A 22,636-nucleotide genomic window follows, 5' to 3' on the forward strand; every position below is an offset into this window, starting at 1 on the left:
TATGTCAAGCTGGTTTTCACCCTTATTTTATTTAACTAAATATGTGAAACACGTCAAAATCAGGGGGAAATCCTTCTCTAAATGGTTGATGTCAAAACACAAGCTAAATCACAAAGTCCTCTAAATAGTAAGGACAAATCTACAGGGGAATACATATTTTTAATACCGTTAAAGTCCTCTTGACGAAGTAGGGGCAAAATCAACTAAAGTGGATTTTCTGATATTCCAATTGAATGGATATGATTTTTTTTTCCTTTTCACCAACTAATGTGGGAATTTCTCAAATTTTCAATTAATTAATGTGGTACTTTCCATATATTTTTGCCTCCTATAGGATTATTGTAGAGGCCATGGTTATTGAGGTGTCAGTATAGCGTCGCCATAGTGTCGCGAAGGCATCGTGGCGGTCGGTGGCCTCCAAGGCGTCCTGCCGCCATGGCCGCAAGTATGGCGTCCGCCTTAGGGCTAGGGTGTCACGATTGCACTGTGAGGCGTCGGAGTGGCATGAGGCGCCGCTACATGAGGATCGCGTGAAATTTTCGGGGCGGGACATGAGCCCGCCAATCCCAGGCGTGCTGGAGCGTAAGTCTAGCCAAGTGGGGGCGAAAATAAGCCCGTGAGGCCCTAACAGTGGTAGAGAAATAGAGGGAAAAGGGAGAGAGTGCGCCCTGTGTAAACCCTAGATCGATCCATCACGACGGCGCATTCAGGACCATCTCGTGCGCAGCCCTCGTCATCACGCGTCATCGCCGGCTCCACCACAACACCATCTCATGACTCTGTCATCACGGTGCCTCTCCATCTCAAGGTACACTCCTTCCTCTTCAATCTCTCTCTGCTCTGCGTTGCTCTGCTCTTCCTTTTCCTTTTCAATCTTCAATCTCTCTCTCTCTCTCTGCTCTTTGCTCTGCTCCTTCCTCTCAATCTCTTTTTTTCCTTTTCACCCTTTGCTCGGCGCTGCTCTCTCCCCTTTCTTCTCCTTATCTGCTGCTCTGTCTCCCTCCTGCTCTGTTTCTTTACAGTGCTCTGCTTTCCTCCCTTCTCTACACTCTTTGCACAATCCCCTTCCTGGCTTTCTTTATAGTGCACCCGAACACCTAGCTATGCAATTGGAAAAGGGAAGATGGCAGCGACAAGGTATGCCACTATGCATACTCTACTGAATTTCTGATTTAATTTGAAAACATAGGATGTGTGTATGGCGTTGCCACGCCATACGCCTTAACGCTATGGCTGTAAGGCCGTGGCGGGTCGCCATACCGCCTTAAAAACAATGGTAGAGGCTTTTAAGAGAACCACTAATTAGTACTCCATCCATCCCAAAATATAAGAACATAGGACTGGATGAGGCATATCCTATTACAAGGAATCTGGACAGGCTATGTCACATCCGATCCTAGGTTCTTATATTTTGGAATGGAGTATAAGTATAGATAACAAATATACGGTTTGCAATCCCTAATTTGTGTTAAAATAAAACCTAAATAACAACTAATGTATAATCATAGGGCAATAAAATAAATATTAGCAACCCTTAATTTGTCCTAAATTAACAATTAACACATTGATCCTGGCTTTCTATATTCCCTAATGTGGACTAATAACCTAAATTTGCAATCCACATGCATAATTTTGTACCATGATATTTCAGCATTATTCTAAGACAAACTTTACATCCTATAAATAATTATAATTTCACTTATCAGATGTTAGGAGCCGGCCTGTAGCCGTGCTTGACGTGATGGCAAGGCTGCACACCTCGCCGCCCCAGAGTCGTGGTGGAAGGAACTAGGGTTTAGGGATAAACTTCTTTCTTACTTTATTTCTCTGAATCGAATGGCATATATAGCCTTACAATAGAACTAATATGCTAATCAAAAGGAAATAACAACTTCTTGCTAATCTAAACTGAAACTCCTAACTTGATGCAAACTTATCCATGTGGCATGCAATCCCACGACGCCTGCTCCAGCTTCTCCTTCCGTCCTCTTTTCTTGTACGTTAATCCCCACATAACATCATAGCATAACATTGACAAACAAAATTCTACCTCCACTGGACATCCATCCCCACTGGCAGCTTGCCGACCCAATGGTGTAGCAGGGTTTACCTTAGCGGGAAAGGGGGTTACCGTATACTAGCAGCAAGCCCTATAACCGCGGTAACCTAGGAAAATATATGGTGGAAACTACATATGTAGTGGAAACCTAGAAACTAACGTTGGATCGAAAAATAGACGTCTAAGATTTGTCCACGTCATCACGAGTAAAAATTTTACTCGTAAGTTTACTTATGAGTAAAAAGTTTACTTGGAGCAAAATTTTTACTCATGGTGACATGGACGAATCTTAGACGTCCATTTTTCGATCCAACGGTAGTTCCCAATTTTCCACTACATATTTTCCCCGGTAACCTTGCAGCTAACAATGGGAAAACCGGACAAAATTTATTGATTTTTTTTTTAACTTGATAGGGTTACCGAGCACTTACTGTCACCATACTCTAGAGATAAGCTTGATTATCGCGGTAAGGGAAATCCTGTAGTGTAGCCTGGTACCGATGTCAATCCCCACTGTTGTGCTCCGCTGCCTCAAGCCCCCAACCCACCGCACACAGCCACCGATCACACCAAGACCGCCCCAACTACCTCTGTCTATGATGAAAGCGAAAGCCACGAGAGCGCGCGGTCCCTATCCATGCTTTAGTTGCGCCATGTCATACTCGTTGGGTGTGGCAGCACATGCTTGGGCCTAGTCGCACGGCCCGTGTGAAAGGGTCGAAAGTTCGACCACCGAGTTCGACATGACCCATTGCCGGGCAGTCGAACCGACCTTGTGCGATAGGCTGTTGTCCACCTATGTGGCACCAAGATGTCCTATGTGGCACCAGCCTGAACAGCTCATCAGTTGCGACCCGTATGATATGCCCATGTTGGCCTGGCTAGTTCAACATGACATGTATTATAATTACACTAAATCTGCGATTTTGTTCAACCGATTGACATTTCTGCAATTTTCCATTTACAGATAATATTTCTAAAAATAGGGTTTGCCAAAAAGGTGCCAGAACTACTATTTTTCAAAAATGAAAACTATCTTAGCGATTTGCCCTTAAAATTATATTATTTCCAGGAAACAAATCACAGGAAAGTCTCCAAAATAGTGGCAAATGTCCAGAAACTAACAGGAGCAGAAGAGTAAAAGTTCTACAGATTCAAGGAGTAGGATGGGTGTGAGACGGACCTGAAGGATAAAGATTAGCTTGTGGAGGCCTCTGAGAAATGGGAGGAGCAGCATATTTCGAAAGCTGGGCTGTGATATCACAGAGGATCTGCTGCCGCCGCTGCAACTGGGATAGGAAATGCTGCTGTTGCTGTTGCTGTGCCAGTAACTCCTGTTGCTGACCTAACATTTGATCAATCGTGATTTTCAATTGAGCATTCTCCGACGTGGAAATTGGCGGTGTCCGAACCCGAGAAGGTCCAGCACCTGAATCATCCGTAGGCTCTGTAGATTCATCGTTATTATTAGACCTGAAGGTACAGACTAGATGGTACAAGTGTCAATAGCCGAGTTACCTTCAGAATGTACCACACTTCGCTGGATATAGATTTGCTCAATATTTACGCCATAGGTACTGAAGATCATTATAATTTTGTGAACTCTCAGATCAAACTTTTCAAACTTGACTTCAACTACCTTAAGTTGCTTAGATGCAAACGGATTTTCTGTTGGGTCGTAGCTCCCTTCATTTTCCATCCAATTGACAGGTCCCTGTACCAAACAACATGAAACATAAATTAAATGACTCAGTTCATGCATGATACCTTTAAATAGAGATATCTACGAGATGCACAAAATGTATACCTCGCAAAGTTGAAGAGTCAGCTTCTCTAGAACAGGTGTATGTTGCAGAAAGCATATCAGCTCAACAAGATCAATTGCCACAGACCACTCATTGAGTAACAACGTCTTCAACTTACCAAATGTTGGACACCACATCAAATCACTTCTGAATATGAACTGGACAATAATAAGAAATAGCAAAGTATTAGACAAACGAAGAAATAATCATTTAATCACAAACGGACCATTGACTACCTCACTAAACTATGATGGTATCTGGTTCATGAAATGCAGATGAGCTACTTACTTAAGTTCGAAAGTGTCAAGAGGATATAGATCATGTAAGGGAAATAGTTGGGCAGAAATAACAAGAAATGTTAAGATGAACGTGTCAACATACCACTCTAGGTTTAGCTATCAGCTCCAAGCTTTTAGCCTCTGATAAACCATCAAGTAGCACGCAATCTCCGCTGCTCCCCCCATTAGCACCACAATTATCACAGGCATTATCGTCGCATGAACCCCCAAATTCTTCTTTACCACAATGGTCATCACAGTCAGTGAGTTTTATAGATGCCGTTAATAAAGATGGCATACTTTCCAGAACAGGAGTGCTCCCCCAAGGCTCAGTTAGCTCCAGTGCGACAAGACTTGGGAGTGAAATTCGAGTCCGGGGATAGGAAGAAAATACACAGTCAACTGCGGTCAGCCATTTCAGGGATTCAGACAAGATCTCTTCAGCTTCAATATGGCAATTCCTCGTCACTAGTTCCTCAAGTGCTGGGCAGCTCGAGAAATTGAGGAAGTGGTCTTTTAGCACCACATTGGAAAGCTCCAATCTTGTCAAATGCCGGGAGACTAATGCCAGGTTTTCCATTTCAAAGCTGTTGTTATCAATGCTTAGATGAACCCGAAGGTCTCGAGCTTCACACAGCAGCACGTGGCGAATCCACAGGTTAATTTGTGGATCATCCTGGCTCCGGAACGTACCGAGGTTTATCTCACACGCATCCAGACGCGCGCTGCGGTCACGGAGGAGCAGCAGGTGGTTCACGAATCTGTTCAGCCTCCTGACGCCGCTCCGGTTGAGCACCCTCCCCTCGCCGGTAATGCGCAGGACGGGCATGGACTTCCACAGGTGGCGCCAGCGCCTCGCGAGCGCGCCGGTCCGCACGGCCTCCGGCAACGGCAAGAAGGGCAGCACGTGCTGCAGGGCCTCGTCCGGGAGGGCGCCAAGCCGATCACCCCCGCCTCGCGGTCGCGGGTGCGGCATTACGTCGAACAGGTGGCGAGCACCAAATCTGGAGAGCACGCAATGGGGGGAGTAAAGAACATGGAGGAAGAGAGCACAAGAGATGGATTCCTCGCTGCATCCTCCGAAAACCGAACAAATCTTTAGCTCATAGATTTGTTTACCTGTGGATCTTGGATTTGAGGCCAGGGCGGAGTGGTTAGCAAATGGCGCCGCCTCCTTCCCCGACGCGGCGGCCGGCGGCCAACTCTTGCCGGTGCCGCCGGCTGGTGGGAAGAAGCAGGAGTGGAAGACTTGGCACGGTAGATTGGGCTCCCTGCCTAGGTCCTTTATGTTCTAGAAGCTTCTCGAAGAGTAAGCAAATCCAAGACGAAGCCGAGAAGCAAGTCGGTGAAGAGGAAGGGGATATAGAGGTTTTGGGGATTTCCGCGACCGGTGAGCGGCGATTTTTTTTTATTTTTTTTATTTTGTGACGGTGGAGAGCGGCGATTTTTTTTTTTTTTAATGGGAGGATTTGGGTGGATAGCACATGGTGATGGCGCCTATTTTTTTTTTAAGGTGTTTGATTACTCGGTGAAGACTGGATAAAGAGTGGCCCGAAGGAAGAATATTCTACTCAGATGCTGGCCGCCAGAGCGACGGATAAGTGGGATGAGCGGTCGCGTCACCTCCATGGAGAGAGAAGGGGTGACGACGACGCCAATGCTTATCCGGTGACGACGACAACGAGACGTTGCGGTTGGTGAGCGTCACGTTGGCGGGAGGAGGGAGTGGCAGCGAGCTCGGAGATCCAGCGCGGGAGAACTTATAATTTTTCTCTGTATTGAATTATTTATAGCTAAATAAGAATAATAGGATCTAGTTATATAATTTTCATGATATTGAATTATCGTTCCGATCAAAATTAATTGTAGTTTCATGTTGTTATTTATAAGATTATATTTCCTTTATCATTGATGCCAATTATAATATATGGTTTAAAATTATAATTTAAGTCAATGAATGTTATTTAGAACAAAACATTATCTAAAAATGTTTGTGCGTATCTAAAAATCCCCGAAAAAAATATTATCTAAAAATATCTAAAAATTTTCCCAAAAGTATAATTGGCGTATGACGAATCGATGGGACTATAGCCTATAGCCGCCTTACCTGTTGGTTCTCCCGGTGGGCTGTGTATTTTGGGACGATTTAAATGGCGTACTGGGCCAGACTACTCACGAGCCGGTGGGCTATAACCAGAAAATCGGCCATTAAAAATTCGGTCCAAAATACCCCCTCATTCCAGCTAGCGTCTTTGGGTAAAATAAAGTGAAATTTGGTTAAATTTCCAAACCTACAAAGTTTTGAGGGTATCCCGAGTTTTGAAAAAAGCCGTAAATAAAAAGCTAAGCATGAAACTGTCCTAGACCGGATGCAAGAATGAAAAGACAATGCCAAGTTCATAAATCGCCTGAACATTCAATAGCTTACTCAGCTTCAGTCTTCCATAAGAAACAAAAAAGAGAAAAACACAGCTTCAGTCATGGCACAAGATACTGCCAAGATATCTTTGCAAAAGTCGTTAACAAAATCTGGATCAAAACTTGAGAGCTAATAAAATCTAGGTCCAGCCACATCTAGTTATCTACACAAAGTCGTATTACCAAGCCTCACCAACAGGTTTGGAACAGATTTTTAACACTCCCATTGGTTTCAGACAGCAACACCTGGTGACTGCAAACTTGCTCTACATCCATAGCAAATTAAGGAGACCGGATATACATGGACAGCTCGGATGCTTGGTAGCTCTGCCTTGGGATGAATCCTGTCCAAACGAAATTAAAACCTGTTGGAAAAAGATGAAAAAGCCGCAATGCATTCAGAGGTGTCATTTCCTCGGGGGAAAAAAAGAGGAATGTGATTACGATAAAAATTCAAGAAACTGGTAAGTCTGTAACATGTACGCAAGTTTAATAATCGAAGTGTGGTGGCAAGATAGAAAAGGGGACCCATATATTCACTAGAGAATCAGATCTTCACATGTTTTTACGAAATAGATCAGGCTGGCAGCAAATTCAAAAAAAAAACTATATATTGAATGCTGCAGAAGTAAAAAATCATAAACATTTACAATAATGTCAGTTGGCAACAATAAAATGGTGTGCACAGTTATATGACATGCAGCCTCGCAGATGAGGGACTCAGATCAACTGAATGTAAAATGTGATTGTCAGATTGTGATATGTTGTATGTAATTCAACGCAAATACTTATTGTGCATCTGAGGGTAAGTCTGCCGATTAAATGCATCCAGTATATTCTGTACCTTTTTCCCTTCATCAAATATGAGATTCTTCTGATTCATTCGATTGGTTGTTTGTTATATGAATAGAACCCCAGGTAAAGTTGGATATTGAATGATTCTTTTGAAGGGAAAGGGCAGGAGCACTGTTTAATCAACAAAGAATCAAAAGAGGTTTTGTTCAGGCTAATTTTGCAAGTGCTTGGCTCTTAAGCCCCATGCCCCCATTCCCGAAGGTCTACACTCTCAGTGGCAGTAATGATACAGTGGAAAATAAATTGTGCGTAAATTCATATTGGAGATTCAAATCAAAAAAGGTTGGCAACTTATCTTGTGTCAATGAGATCTAGATTGTCGGAACTTTGTCAAAATGAAAAGGAAGAGATAGATAGAAGCCCATTTAGATAAAAGCAAGCGTAGATAACTTCATATCTTTCTACACAATATTAATAACCAGCATGACATTGGAAAAAAAATTGGGGAAGCAGAGGCACATTGTCATAATGGCAGTGATGCCCAAGAGAAGGCGCATGGCTGGCAGAGGTGGTAAGATAAGGTATAGACCTCTTTCTTTGCTTCATCATCTAAGGATATGACGGTTGGCTCATGTGCCTGCTCTCCACAGTAATAATAGTCGATACTAAAAATACAACTACTAATAGGTAAGATACTCACGCAACTGAAAAGTCTAACTTAGTTTATGTTCCAACAGTCGTGGCAGTAGCATTGATAGCTGTAGCCTCATAGTTACTCTAGAATTTCTGAATTTCAAATCAAAATATAATATTCTCAAAAAAGTCAAAATATAATGGAGTTGAGTATGTGTTACAGTTTTACTTTAACATATATTATACCTTGGTTAAAAATAACATTTGCAATTACTCAAGTAGAGAATAAAATATTAAAATGTATAAGTATAAGTTCTCTCACCAACTGTGAGGATTTCCAACTTTTCATTACGCACCTAACATGAATGTGCCCAACTTATATATATATATATATATATATATATATATATATATATATATATATATATATATATATATATATATATAGGAAAATGCAGATTTGCACTCGGGTTCACATGTACCTATAATCTACACTGTTGATGTGTTCCAAGATTCGTGTTGCAAAATGTACCTAACCTTAACCAAATGAATGCTTACTATAGGGAGAAAAGATGATTAGGATTAGGTTGGTTCACAATATGTATAACATGTATGTTGCATTTTTTACCAAATAATTTTTTCAATAATAATCATATATGACATTTATATATCTAGTGCATTGTATTTCTCTAACCCTTATTTTGTTTATAACATGATATCTAGTCAAAATGAGAAAACAATATATCTACTATATCATAAAATTGTCATCTTGCAAAAATGATATTTTCAAAATGATATATATCCTACCATCAATAACTACATAAACAAGATAATTTATATAAACAAGGTAAACTACATAAACAAGTTTTGCATACAAGAAATACAAAAATTACATAAACAAGGTATTTTACACTTGTAAAAAATATAGTATAACGTAAATATCATGCATGTTACATTTTGTTAGCACCTAATATACTTGCCCTAAGATTCGTGCAAGCTACATATAGGGTGTAGATTGTGGGTACATGTGAACTCGCGTGCAAAAAATCCAACTCCTATATATATATATATATATATATATATATATATATATATATATATATATATATATATATTCTACAGTTTAGGAGTTTCTCTGCTTAGTTTTCAGATATATAAAAGAGAACAGTAGAAAAACAGGATGCCTGAAGATCGGGTATAGAAAACTTACACTCATATGATTCATTTGTTTGTTGAATATTAATTTTCTCAGGTGGAATGCCGTAGCTGTTCAAGGACATAATAAGTTTATGAACTTTCTTGTCGATATCTTGACATTTAACTTCAACTGTCTTAAGGTTATCTGATGCAAATGATTTTCCCATCGAATTGTAGATTGCTCTTGATCGCATATTGATGTCAGGTTTCTGCAGCAAGAAAAATATTATAATAAGATAAATCATCCATAGATGGTAAATTTGATAGCATACAATTATCTATGAAGAAAATAGATACCTTAGAAAGCTGAAGAGTGAGCTTCTCTAGAAATGGTGAGTGTTGAAGAATGCAAATTAGTGCACAGTTTTCAGCAGACTCAAACCACTGAATGAGTAATAAAGTCTTCAGTTTGGTAAATGTGGGGCACCATCTCAAATCCCTTCTGAGAATAAACTGGACAGTTTTTTAAAGCAACATCAACTCAAGGTTAATTTTGAAGTAAAGTTGTAATATAATGAAACGGTTAGAAGTTTTTGGCACTTAGTTATAGTAGATATGAATTATAGATACTCAGCTAAACAACGTACCAAACAATTAAATACAGCCCATGCCATATTGTACAAATTTCTTTAATTTACAGATTAACTCATAGACTACAGATATTGCATGAAGTCGTGAGAGAATTAACAACAATCAGTAACCTTTGTCAAAATATTTTGAATATACAGCATGCTAGTATACACTGAATGATCATATACAGAAACTTCATATTTTTATGGTATATATGGACTGTCCAAACTCCAAAGTGACACTTGGAATTTAAAGCTCAAACTAATTTGACATATGCAACTTATTAAATGTAAGCATTTAAATATTTACTGATAAAATATAGTAGTAGTAGTAAGCGTACCACTTTAGGATCAGCTATCAACTCCAAATTCGAAGCATCAGCCAAACCTTTCAGAAGCACACAGCCTGCACTACCATCATCAATGCCATAACAATGCGTACAACCAATAGGACAATACCCAGGGTCACTGCTGTAACACTAATCCTTACAGTGGTAGCCAGACAGTATAACTTTTGCTGTTACCAACAGTGGCATATCTTCAAGGAAAGGAGTTCTACCCTTGAAAGCTATTAGTTGCAGGAAAAGGAGACTTGGTACAGAGATAACTGTCCTCCCGTCTGACTTTAGCTTGCATTCACAGATGCTCAGACGCTTGAGTGATTGGGAAGAGATTTTGTCAGCAGATATGGTGCATTTGGTCATCTTCAGCTCTTCCAGTGCCGGACAGCTCGAGAAATCAAGAAATTTGCCATGAACACTCATACCACCAAGCTCCAACGTAGTCAAGAATCCAGAGACTACAGGCAGATCGATGAGCCGAAGCCCAATGATATCAAGAGTGAGAACCCGAACTTGGCACGACAAGACATACCGAATCCAGAGGTTCGCGAATGGCGCGTCGTGCTTGGAGTATAAACAGAAGGCGAACACGCAAGCTTCCAGGGGCGATCGGTCTCGGAGGAGCTGGAGATGGTCCATGAACTTGTGGATCGCCTCGTCGGCGCCGGTGACGCGCAGGACGGGCACGGACTTCCAGAGGTGGCGCCAGCGCCGGGCGAGCACGCACGTGCGCACCACCTCCTTCGACTGCAGGAACGACAGCACGTGCCACAGGAGCGCGTCCGGGAGCGCGCCGATGTGGTCCCCGCCGCCGCCGCCCTCCACCGCCGCCTTCTTGCTCTTGGGAGACATTCCGTCGAACACTCTGCGCGCCTCAGGCGGTCAGAGCAAGAACGAAACCTGCGGGACGAGACCTCAGCAATCTCACCGACGCACACGCAGCGCACGCACACGCTCGCGCTCGCAGTGAAAGAGATCGGCGAGACACGGCGGTTGAGCGCCGTCGGCGAGCCGCGGGCCGGCGGGCGCCGGCGCACGCGGTGGAGGAACCTAGATAGGCATGATCATCACTCGTCGGAGGAGGAAGTGTAAAAAAATGGAGAAATACGGCCGTACGTGCCTACGTGGGTCCTCTGGGAGACTGCAACACATCATTTAGCAGAGTAAATTTTAGAAAGCTACAAATATTTTTGTTAGGCTACACTCTTTTCGCTTATGCTTATATTTATCAGTTAAAATTTGAATTTTTAATCTTAATTAAATTTGGAGTTGATTTTGGGGTTTTTTCATCGAAGTTTATTTTTCAGCTTTTAGATCGCTAAAACACGTATATAAAAGTTTTATTCATAAATTATATTTTGTTTGTAAATATGCCGGTTGGGGACCCTAAACTATCAATATGACCGCAACTATAATTTACAATTTACAAATACTTTGTTCGTCTCATGTAATTTCATTCGTTTCATATTATAAGTCGTTTGATTTTTTCTTAGTTAAAAATTTTTTAGATGTAGGGCGCTCTGCCCAAAACTGTATATACAAAACTAATATCTTGCTAACTCCACCAGATGAACAAAACAGAGTTACGCCCAATAAAAAACAATAATTTTCCCAAGTACTGCTGAATATGTATATACCGATAGATTTCTTAATCCGATACCTGCCTGATTCTTGCTTGGTATCATACCTGCTTTACAAAGTAGTTCTTTTTTTTTTTCCAAATTCCGCAATAGTAATCCAGCTTGTGCGTCGGTCCAAAATGAACTGAAATTTGATCAAATCTCCACAAAATACACAAAGGAAAGCATAAAACTGTCCTAGGGCATCGCAAGTTTATAAATCGCATGAACATTCAGTTCCAGTTCAGTAGCTGATCCAGCTTCAGTCATCACGAAAGATACTACCAAGTCAGGCCGTTAACGAAACATGGAGTAAGACTAATACCTAGTAGGTAGCTAATAAAACCACGTCCAGACACATCCAAGCAAATCGTATCAATAAACCTATGTTTCATTCCCTCAGTTGGAACCGATTTAAGAATATCCCCATTGGTTTGAAGCAGCAATACCAGATGGCAAATTAAGGAGAATTTAGATACATCGACAGCCCGGGTCTTCCGCAACTCTGTCTTGGTATGAATCCTGTCCAAACGAAATTAAAACCTGTAGGAAAAAAAAAAGAAAAATGCGTGCAATGGATTCAGAGAGGTCCTTCCTTGAAAAAGAAAAACAGAAGTGTCAACACGATTAAAAAAAAGGCAAAATAGTTCACCTTACAATAACAACACAAGAAATACCTGTAAGTCCGTACACTACCTTTTTTTTTATCAGGATCTGTACACTACCTGACATTGTTGACTTTATTCAGTCTTTCTTAGTTATGCAACTTTGTTCACTATTTAACATGTTGATAATATCTCCCCGCAAAAAAAAACATGATGATAATATCTAACAAAATTATAATATTATAGAAGTACATGTAAAGAAAAAATTACACATGGTTTTTATGTTTTCAAACTAAAAATTTACACATGTCTATTACTGTTCAAAGTTTCGAAAGGTTGACCAACTAAAATCAACAGTGTATATATTTAAATTCGAACGGAGTACATGATAATAGTTGAAGAACGGTACAAGAACAAATAAGAGAAAGCACAGATCCACTAGAGAATCAGACCTTGATACGTTTGTATGGAATAGATCATGCTGGCAGCAAATTCAAACAAAATTAACTCATATAGAATGGTCCAGGACTAAAAAGTAACAGATATTTACAATAATATAATGTCAGTCAACAACAATAAAATGATGCCCATAGTTATACGATTTGCAGGTCAGGGACTCAGATCAACTGAACATAAAATGTGATGGTCAGATTTGTGATTACTGTAATAGTGCAATTCGAGATAAATGCTTATTGCACATCTGACGGTAATTCTGCCAATTACGTGCATACAGTATAACTCATTCACTTAATCACTTCAACTAATATGAGATTCGGTCCCTTCTTCTAATTCATATGATATTTTCTTCACTTCTTTAAAAAAATGTAAATAAAAGAACAAAAAATGGTTTGTGCATAGCAGGGTAAGGTTCATGAACCATATTTGATGGCATTCCATTAATTTGTGTTTGGTCCTTCATAATACGAATGAAACCCCAAGTAAAGTTGGATACGAAATATTTAGTTTTTGAAGGAAAATGCAGGAGTGCTGCCTAATCCATTAAACAGCAAAAGATATTTGTGTGCCAACAGTCTTGGTAGTAGCACTGATAGCTGTAGCCACGTGCACAGTGAAATAATACTAGTTACTTGTAGAATCTCTGAATTTCAATTTAACATAATTGGGGTTTATTAACTTTAATACATCTTATACCTCAATTAAATCTATACTTGCCATTACTTCACTATGGAATAATAAAATGTACAAATTTTCTCACCAACTGTGAGGACTGGGGACTCTCCCACTTTTCATTTCACACCGAACATGAATGTGCACAGCTTTTATAAAAATATTTTTCTACTGTTAAGGAGTTTCTCTGGTTTATTTTTCAAAGATGTAAAAGAAAAGTGTAGGAATACAGATTGTCAATAGAAAACTTACACTCAGAAAATTGATTTGTTTGTTGGATATTAATTCTCTCAAGTGGTATTCCATAGCTGTTCAAGGACTTCATAAGTTTGTGAACTCTCTGGTCAATATCTTGACATTTAACTTCAACTGTCTTAAGGTTTTCTGATGTAAATGACTTTTCCATCGAATTGTAGATCGCTCTTGATCGAACATTGATTACTGATTTCTGCAGCAAGGAAAATATTATAATATAAGATAAATCATCCACGGATGATAGCACACAGTTATCTGAGCAAAACAGTTACCTTAGAAAGCTGAAGAGTGAGCTTCTCTAGAACCGGTGAGTGTTGAAGAATGCAAATTAGTGCACAGTGGTCAGAAGACTCAAACCACTGGCTGAGTAATAAAGTCTTCAAGTTAGTGAATGTAGGGCACCACCTCAAATCCCTTTTGAGAATAAACTGGACAGTTTTAAAAGCAACATCATCTCAATGTTTAATTTTTAAAGTAAAGTTGTAAACTTATTGATACGGTTAGAAGTTTTTCGAACTTAGCAGATAAGAATTATAGATACAACATGCAACCAAACAATTACATATCCCAATGCATATTGTGCAAATTTCTTTGATTTACAGATAAAACATCCAAACTCTACAGATTTTGCATGAAGTCATGAGAGATTTCTTTTTTCTTTTTGCATGGAAGAAGTCATGAGAGATTAACAACAATCAGAAACTTTCCTCAACATCATATTTTCGATACACGGTATGCCAGTATACATTGTATGATACACAGAAACTTCAAATTTTAATATATGAAAATGGAGTTATGGACCATCCTAGGTGACACTTGGTATTTAAAGCTCAAATTAGTTTGAGGTAACTTATTAAATGTAAGCATTCAAATATTTACTGATGGAAAGACAAAAGTAGTAGTAAGCATACCACTTCAGGATCAGCTATCAACTCCAAATTCGTAGCATCCGCCAAACCTTTTAGAAGCACACAGCCTGCACTACCATCATCAATGCCATAACAATGCGTACAGCCAGCAGGACAATACCCAGGATCATTGCCATCACAACAATCCTTACAGTAGAAGTCGAGCAGTAAAACTTTTGCTGCTACCAACACTGGCATGTCTTCAAGGAAAGGAGTTCTACCCTTGACAGCTATTAGTTTCAAGAAAAGTAGACTTGGTACAGAGATTCTTGTTCTCATCTTCGACTTAAACTTGCATTCACAGATCCTGAGACGCTTGAGGGACTTGGAAGATATTTTGTCAGCAGATATCTCGCAGTTGGTCATCTTCAGCTCTTTCAGTGCCGGACAGCTCGAGAAATCAAGAAACTTGCCATTTACACTCAGACGACTAAGCTCCAACCTTGTCAAGATTGGGGAGACTACAGGCAGATCAGTCAGCTGATGTCCACCGATGGCGAGAGTGAGCACCCGAACTTGGCACAGCAAGACATACCGAATCCAGAGGTTCACGATGGGCATGTCGTCTTTGGAGAATACATTGAAGTCGAACGTGCAAGATTCCAGGGGCGACCGGTCTCGGAGGAGAAGAAGATGGTACGTGAACGTGTGGAACGCCCGGGCGTCGCCGGCGCCGGTGACGCGCAGGATGGGCATGGACTTCCAGAGGTGGCGCCAGCGCCGGGCGAGCACGCAGGTGCGCACGACCTCCTTCGCCTGCAGGAACGACAGCACGTGCTGCAGGAGCGCGGTCGGGAGGAAGCTGATGCGGTCGTCGCCGCCCCCCTCCACCAACGCCTTCTTGCTCTCCGGAGACATTCCGTCGAACACCTTGCGAGCGTCAAAGGAGGAAAGAAACCTGCGGGATGAATGAAACCTCAACAATGTCACCCCGCACACGCCTGCACACGAACAGGACGAAAGATTCGTGGGCGCGTCGCGCCATCACCTCACCTTGGATCACCTCTCACCTGGCCAAGAAATTCACAGACCGGCTGAGAGGAGAGGAAGAGAACGAATCGATGATCAATGTGTATCTCTGATCGCGCGGGCTGGCTGAGAGAGAGAGAGAGAGGAAGAAGACGACTCGATCCTCGCCTCTATCCCCGACCAAGGGCCTAAGATCCAAGGCGCGGCGACGGCGGTTGATCGCCGTCGACGAGCCCCCTGCGGCGGCGTGATGGAGAAACCTGGATAGAAATGGCCACCTGGACGAGGTTAAAACCGCATTTGCAGATTTTTTTTTTCGAGAATTACAACGCGGACACTGACAACGGTACGTACACTCACCCCTACAAATACACGCATGCAAATCCTACCCCTACGAACATCTTCGAGAACTAAACCGGCAAATTTGAAAATTACCTCCGTTTTAAATCGTTATTTCAAACTTATACCACTAAAAATATATAAAAAATGTCACTATGATTATCACTAGAATAGCAATTTGCGAAACATAAAAAAGAATTAATGGCAAAATTTGTAAATGTTCCATGTTAAAAATGGAGGAGAAAGACCCAGCATGAATTTTGGAGGATTTTTTTAGCTATTCAATGGTAGTTGGAGTTTTGCACGAATTGGTATTTTTTTTGTAAATTATGAATTACGGACAAGTCTTGAGAAAAAAAAAGTTAAATAGATTTTGGTAAGTTGTGAATCATTATTTACGTAAATTCTAGTTTCGTAAATTGTCCCTAATGTAGCTACTTCACAGTTTCCAATCTCAACTAATCACGATACTCTTATTTAATTTCTTCTTCACCTATATTCTTATCTTATCTCAGTCAGTCACAACTATTTCTCCAACTTAATCCGTCTTTAAAAAACAGGAAGAAGTAGTTATGATTTTTAATTCTTTTATTATTGTTTTTACAATAGGACTGAAACTGGAAAACCGATAACAGAAACCTAGCTACAAAGGAAAATGTTACCTACTCGTTCTAAAAAATGTAAGTTGTTTTAGTTTTCCTAAAGCCAAACTTCTTTAAATTTGTAGAGCAAAAACGTACCAAAATTTTCAACACCAAACAATTATGTGGATATAATGTAGATATTACTATATTTTAACCTAGTCAAACCAAACAAGTAGGTGGATATAATGTGGATATTACTATATTTTCAGTAAATTTAGTCAACATTAAAGAAGTTTGATTAAGATGAACCAAAACAATTTACATTTTAAAACTTACAGTTTAGGACTAATGTAGTTATTACTCCCTCCGTCCCAGAATATAAGGAGTTTTAGAGTTGGACACGACTATTAAAAAATATGTAGAATTAAATGGGGGAGATATTGTGATTGGTTAAGAAGTGGAGGTAAGTGTAAAAAGTGAATGGTGGAGAGTTGTGATTAGTTGAGACTTGGGAAGAGAATGTTAGTGAAGAAGTTGTTATATTTTAGGATAAATCCTCAGTTCTAAAAATTGTTATATTTTAAGACGGAGGGAGCAAGTTTTAGTGATTAGGATGCCTTGCTAGCATGGTGGTAGGAGTGTGTAGGTTCAACCCCACAAGTCCACAACCACGTTCAACTCTCGGGAATGTTTTTGCAGCAATACTCCTTGATTGTTGAAAGTCAACATACAACATTTTCTTTTCTACGTGGATACAATTCCTAATTTTCACCCAAGAAACCCTGTTTGCTACAGTTCAAAAATTGGTGAAATACAGTGCTTACTATATTTTTGGTCTCCAGCATCAGCATGGAAAGAAACCAGGCACCAAGATGGATCTTCGTCCGACATCTCTTTGTTCCTTATATGTCATCAATAGTTATAAAAAAACTTAAAAAATGACAAGATATATTAATATGAGATATATCAACCCACAACACATGTAAGATCAAATTCGATTTCTACATGTTATGGTAAAAGAAATAAGTTAAACTGAAACTAGTTAATTAACATATATTCACGGTTATACTTGTAGAAGCTAATTAGAACTTATAGTTTTGTGGAATGATATACTGTCCTGTCAATTTTTTAAAAGAATCTTTTGGTAACTACATATTTAGGTGATATGAAAGAAACGAGGGAATATGAAAACACTTTCCTGACCAGACACCAACAACCGCAAAGAGATCATAATTCATAACTAGCAATGTATCCAACTTAAGTAGTCGATCTGTAGCAGTGTGCACGTACGCTTGATACAAAGCCATCTTGAAAAATATAAATGAGCTAATAATGCAAGATATTTTCTGTAATTTCTAGTTCATTCCTACTTCCTACAGATGAAACTGACAAGCATATGCCCAAGGTTGTAATAGGACAGCAACTTCACAGTTCACAGTTGGGAACATAACAATTTCGTAATCCATCAACTTTTCTGGATAACCATCAGATAGTCCACAGACCACAGATATCAAAAATCTTGTTATGGTCTATGCTTGAGGCTGAAACCTGCCCAAGGTCCAGGCATAACTGAAACCTGAACAGAAGAAATTGCAATCAAGGAATTAACAACTCAGCCTGTACTGGAGTATTCAGTGATGCTTGACAGAAAAAGAAGCAACTTGAAGAGCAATCCGATGTATGGTGAGGCTTTGGACAATTTTAAGCTTTCGGCTGCTTTGAATTGGCTAGGTTTTTGACAATTTAATACTCCCTCTATCCCACATTATAGGGCGTGAAAATCAAATTAAGTAACTTCTGACTAATAATCATACTAACCATATATATACTAAGTATTATACATGTTATATTACTATATTCATATTTTGAAGTATTTTCATATGATGTTAATTCCATATTCATTGGAAATATATCATGGAATAAATTAATGGTCAAAGATGGATATCCAATCAGAGATGCATTTTCATTCCCTTGAGAAGATATCCCCACGTTTTTTTACATCTCATATAAATTGTTATCTAAAAGTTTAAAAAATGATAAGATATACTAGTATGAGATGTATCACTTCATAATCATGCAAGGATAAATTTGTTTTCTACTAACAAAAAAAAAATTAAACTGAAACTAGTTAACACCCATTCACCGGATATTTGTTATTTTTGTTACAATAGAGATCGAATTTAAACTTGCATGTTTATAGAGTGATATATCTCATATTAATTCATTTTCTTTTTTTTAAAAAAAATTATAACTATTTAGATGTCATGTAAGAAACGAGGAGATATTCCCTTGAGGGATGAAAGCACTTTCCCTGTCCAATCATCATAAGATTTAGAAGAGACGAACCGTCGTTAGCAAGACAGCAACACATATACACTTGGGATGAACTTAAAACTATCCTGCAAAATTGCACAGCGGCAAACATACTCTACATTGCTGAATAATTAATAAATAGTAGTTGCATGAACAGCCCAAATCTTCTCCGGTTTATGAAGCAGATAGAAGAGGCAAGACCGCAAGAGAGAAATTGCAAGATGGGCTCTGGATGATTCCTGACTTCCTGCATAGTATTAGGGACACCAGTTTGATGGATATTGATCAATGGATACTGTAAAAAAATCCGTTTGATTATAGGGATTTGTTATTGTTTTCCCTTTACAAGACTGGATACAGTAAATTTCTAACTTATATATTTTCAACCACCGTAATTCTAAAATTTATTAGGAATCGCTTTAGTTTAGCTTATCTGCATAAGCACGGATTGTATAAATGAAAGTGTAAAGAGTCTCAACAATTAACTTTGTGGCAGCCAACTACCGGATATTTTCAAATTAACTACTTTCAGTATGCGATCAACAATGAACAACTTACTTCAAATTATCCATAAAGGTATCTTTCAAACAGTAAATGTTAAGTGATCAATTATATTGAAGAACTTTGGTCTTTCAAGAAATATAGTGGAGAACTTTGTATCAGTCAATTTTATTCCTTTAGTAAAGCCATCGCAAATAAGACTAATAACCGAAATGAATCTAAAAGATAATAGGTACAACAGGCCAGATGTTCTTACCTCTGCTTGTAGCTGAAACCTGTATAAAATTGAAGACAAAGAAATGCAAGACTTGTAGATATGAATGGGGAATTTAAGTTACTTGTGATTAATAATTAAGAAATTTATTTAGATCAACATGCAGCTTTATAAAAAAAGTCATTCATAGGATTCCAATTCCCATAGGAAATGGTACTGTTCATCCATTCGGAATGGGGGGTCCTTGCGTAGGAAAACTGGAGGAAACTTTCCTACAATGCTAATTTCGTAGTCGAACTGCAGAGAAAAACATCCAGTCTGACATCTTTGTTTTCGTTCTTATTGCGTAGGATGGAGGCAAATGCTTTGATGCTACTAATGCAAAGTTTAAGCGTCATCAAGCTTCTCCTTACATTATCTAAAATCAAGCTTCTCATTTAGTTTGCTCTTAAAAAAGCTTCACCTTTTTATTTAGTATTTGTTATTTAGGGACAAGAGCATTGGTTAACTCTCTAATCAACTTTGTATGCACTGTTGTTTCATGTGTTTTTCCTATGGTTTATCCAAACATCCATTCCTGTGAAATTCTTGCATTTTCAAATACTATGTTTTGTACATGCATTCCTATCCTATCCCTATGTTTTCCAATTCCTGTGTTTTTTCAACCCTGCATTCCAAACACCGCGAGTTATGCATTGGTAAGCAAAAATTATTAGCCACAGCCAATCAGATATGTGACATATAATACACGCCAACCACATGAAGAAACACATTCACTAAATAATCATGTGATCAGATATGAGCACGTCTGAACAGGATGTAGATGACTACAAATGCCATCAAAGGCTGGATAAAGGATGATATTTGCCTATGAGCATGCTTGCTTACAGTTTGCAAGAACAGAAACTGCACAGAACATCGCCAAGTGATGTCATCGCTTTATACAACTCGAAACTACTCGAATGTATAATTTGATCATGTGATATTCTTATGCATAATGCTTGATAATTAGATCCATGGATTATGGTGTCTTTCACTTTCTGTTCATGAAATATGGGGAGTTTCTACCTCTCTCAAACAATTGCTTCCCAAATATTTTCCTCACTGCATGGTTATAATATATCGATATTTTGACAAATTGAAGAAAAGAAGCATGAGGAGTATGATTAACTCACATCTTATTCTCACATTAACTTGGAGTGGTGTGACATAGGTACTCAGGATCTTGGAAATTTTGCGAACCCTGTCATCAACCTCATCACACATGAATTCAACCTTCTTAAGATGGTCAAATGCAAATGACTGTTCTCGTGGCTTGTATCTTTCAGTTGTTTGTAATGAATATGTTCGTACCTATCAAAAATGATACTCAACTGAATCGATCATGATGATAACTTGATAACACCAGCTATCCAAATAAGATATTTGTACCTTGGAAAGATGTAGTGTAAGCCTCTCCAGAATCGGTGAGTGTTGGAGAAAATAAATTAATGCGTGCAGGTTAGAAGTCACACACCAATCATTAAGTACCAGATTCTTCAATTTGCTAAATGTAGGGCACCACTTCAAATCTGCGTTCAAAATACACTAGAAAAGGTATGGAGGAACAAGATAAAATAAGGTAACATGTTAGGATCTTTAAGAATAAGATGCACTCATATTGTACTGAATATGCTAACATGCGCAGGCATAACGCTTATTACGCATATCACATGTCAATGGAATTGTAATGATAGAGATGAATATGAATATATGATACTAGTAAAAATCGAAAGATAGTGAGGATCACAACAGAGGAAGCAGTTGTAAACCTACCACTCGACGATGAGCTAACAAACACAAGTTTGTAGCTTCTGACAACCCTTGGAGCAAACGGCTGATGCTTTTATCATTATCAGACCTAGTATAGCCAGTCCAACCCCATTTATCACCACAATCACAATGCAGTGACACAATTGCTGTCTCTAACAATGGCATGCTTTCAAGAAATGGAGCCCTGCCCGAAAGCAGAGTGATCTTCAGGGCAATGAGACCCGGCAACGACATCCGAGTGCGGGCATCCACCAAGAACGCGCAGTCTGTCATGATCAGACGATTCAGAGATTGAGATGACATCTGCACAGCGTCGATGTAGCAGCGGTGCAAGATCAGATCCAGAAGCGATGGGCATGAAGAGAAATCAAGAACTCTGTCGTTGACACGGACATGGGCGAGCTCCAATGTCGTGAGGTGGTGGGAGACGAGGGGGAGATCCGGTAGCCGCAGGCGTTGCTCGGAGGTGAAGAGGCGGAAGCGGAGCACCCGGACCTCGTGGCGCGCGGCGCGCCAGATCGCGCGGCTCAGGTGGAGGTGGTTGGAGGGGAGGAGGAGCCCCGCGAAGCCGAAGTTGATCTCGTTGAGGTCGAACACGAACGACTCCAGCCGCGGCGACGCGTCGCCGGGGCGGCGGCGGCTGCGGAGGCGGCGGAGAAGGCCGTCGAGGAACGCGGTGAACTTGGCGGCGCTGTCCCATCCCCCGGCGCCGGTGACGCGGACGGCGGGGGCGGACCTCCACACGTCGCGCCAGCGCCGGCCCAGCGCGCACGTCCGCACCGCCTCGTGCGCCGGGAGCAGCGAGAGGAGGGTGTGGAGGATGTCGTCTGGGAGGGCGCTGAGGCGGTCGGCGTCGCTCGCCGCGGCCGGCGCGTCTTCGTCCCTGGCATAGCGCCGGCGCCGCTTAGCCGGCGGCGGCGGGGACTGCATTCCGTCGAACGGTTGGTGCGCGCTCGTCGAAGTAGGAGACGTAGTGCTGGTTACTGTAGTTGTTAGTTTTAGGTTAGAAGATCAAACTGATTTAAGTTTAATCAAGTTTATAGAAAAAAATTACCGAATTTTTTATTTATGGTAATTATTATCCTTGAAATTAAATAAGTAGTAAATCATGGAGGGGATTTAGGAAAATAGGATGGACGTTATCTACTAGGACGTCCAGTGATGGACGCTGCTGGGAACAACGTCTGAGTGTGGACGCTCTTCCTAACCACGTCCACCCATGGTGCAGCCTAGCAGCTTCTTCCCGTATGTCTTGACTGCCGCGGTGCTTCCTAGCTTACCGCACTAACGCTGT

The 22,636-nt window shown here is 40.2% G+C and overlaps 3 protein-coding genes across 5 annotated transcripts; all 3 read right to left on the bottom strand.

Moving 5' to 3' along the window:
* Nucleotides 1-2,594: 2,594 nt before the first annotated feature.
* On the bottom strand, nt 2,595-11,091 carry LOC9267168 (uncharacterized). Its single transcript, XM_066305482.1, has 10 exons — nt 10,245-11,091; nt 10,096-10,160; nt 9,483-9,569; nt 9,199-9,394; nt 5,262-5,363; nt 4,246-5,219; nt 3,867-4,022; nt 3,578-3,773; nt 3,243-3,506; nt 2,595-2,936 (listed from the first exon to the last, which is right to left on the bottom strand). Exons 1-10 carry the CDS (start codon nt 10,945-10,947, stop codon nt 2,716-2,718), a joined length of 2,964 nt encoding a protein of 987 aa, XP_066161579.1. The 5' UTR covers nt 10,948-11,091; the 3' UTR covers nt 2,595-2,715.
* Nucleotides 11,092-11,908: 817 nt separating this feature from the next.
* LOC9269217 (F-box/LRR-repeat protein At3g26922) lies at nt 11,909-17,393 on the bottom strand. 2 transcript variants are annotated; one of them, XM_015760445.3, is made up of 5 exons: nt 15,604-15,841; nt 14,614-15,508; nt 13,975-14,130; nt 13,700-13,895; nt 11,909-12,257 (listed from the first exon to the last, which is right to left on the bottom strand). In XM_015760445.3, the coding sequence occupies exons 2-5, from the start codon at nt 15,466-15,468 to the stop codon at nt 12,175-12,177; spliced, it is 1,290 nt and encodes a 429-aa protein (XP_015615931.1). In that variant the 5' UTR covers nt 15,469-15,508; nt 15,604-15,841; the 3' UTR covers nt 11,909-12,174. The 2 variants fall into 2 exon arrangements, with proteins under 2 accessions (XP_015615931.1, XP_066162050.1); XM_066305953.1 differs by lacking the exons at nt 11,909-12,257; nt 15,604-15,841 and adding an exon at nt 17,327-17,393 and having other exon boundaries at nt 13,506-13,895; nt 14,614-15,551.
* A 177-nt stretch (nt 17,394-17,570) lies between these two features.
* Nucleotides 17,571-22,325, bottom strand: LOC107279343 (MEIOTIC F-BOX protein MOF-like). 2 transcript variants are annotated; one of them, XM_066305954.1, is made up of 5 exons: nt 21,346-22,325; nt 21,061-21,117; nt 20,719-20,883; nt 20,419-20,436; nt 17,571-19,827 (listed from the first exon to the last, which is right to left on the bottom strand). In XM_066305954.1, exons 1-5 carry the CDS (start codon nt 22,270-22,272, stop codon nt 19,711-19,713), a joined length of 1,284 nt encoding a protein of 427 aa, XP_066162051.1. In that variant the 5' UTR covers nt 22,273-22,325; the 3' UTR covers nt 17,571-19,710. The 2 variants fall into 2 exon arrangements, with proteins under 2 accessions (XP_066162051.1, XP_025876968.1); XM_026021183.2 differs by having other exon boundaries at nt 19,685-20,883; nt 20,962-21,117.
* Between the last annotated feature and the right edge of the window lie 311 nt (nt 22,326-22,636).

Source organism: Oryza sativa, chromosome 11 (assembly GCF_034140825.1).
Source record: "Oryza sativa Japonica Group chromosome 11, ASM3414082v1".
In the NCBI taxonomy this organism is placed as follows: Eukaryota; Viridiplantae; Streptophyta; class Magnoliopsida; order Poales; family Poaceae; genus Oryza; species Oryza sativa.

Bases quoted from the DNA above. Each gene is read 5' to 3' on its own strand.
- LOC9267168 (XM_066305482.1), bottom strand. From the start codon at position 10,947: ATGTCTCCCAAGAGCAAGAAGGCGGCGGTGGAGGGCGGCGGCGGCGGG. The intron at 9,395-9,482 runs GTATCTATTTTC...TTCTTGCTGCAG, and splicing joins TCACTCTTCAGCTTTCTAAG to AAACCTGACATCAATATGCG. The intron at 2,937-3,242 runs GTCCGTCTCACA...TGAACTAGCCAG, and splicing joins AGCTAATCTTTATCCTTCAG to GCCAACATGGGCATATCATA.
- LOC9269217 (XM_066305953.1), bottom strand. From the start codon at position 17,393: ATGTCGGACGAAGATCCATCTTGGTGCCTGGTTTCTTTCCATGCTGAT. The intron at 15,552-17,326 runs GTAAGCACTGTA...GTTCGTGTGCAG, and splicing joins TGCTGGAGACCAAAAATATA to GCGTGTGCGGGGTGACATTG. The intron at 14,131-14,613 runs GTATGCTTACTA...AAAACTGTCCAG, and splicing joins TGATAGCTGATCCTGAAGTG to TTTATTCTCAAAAGGGATTT.
- LOC107279343 (XM_026021183.2), bottom strand. From the start codon at position 22,272: ATGCAGTCCCCGCCGCCGCCGGCTAAGCGGCGCCGGCGCTATGCCAGG. The intron at 21,118-21,345 runs GTAGGTTTACAA...TACCTTTTCTAG, and splicing joins TGTTAGCTCATCGTCGAGTG to TGTATTTTGAACGCAGATTT. The intron at 20,884-20,961 runs GTACAAATATCT...CATTTTTGATAG, and splicing joins TTACACTACATCTTTCCAAG to GTACGAACATATTCATTACA.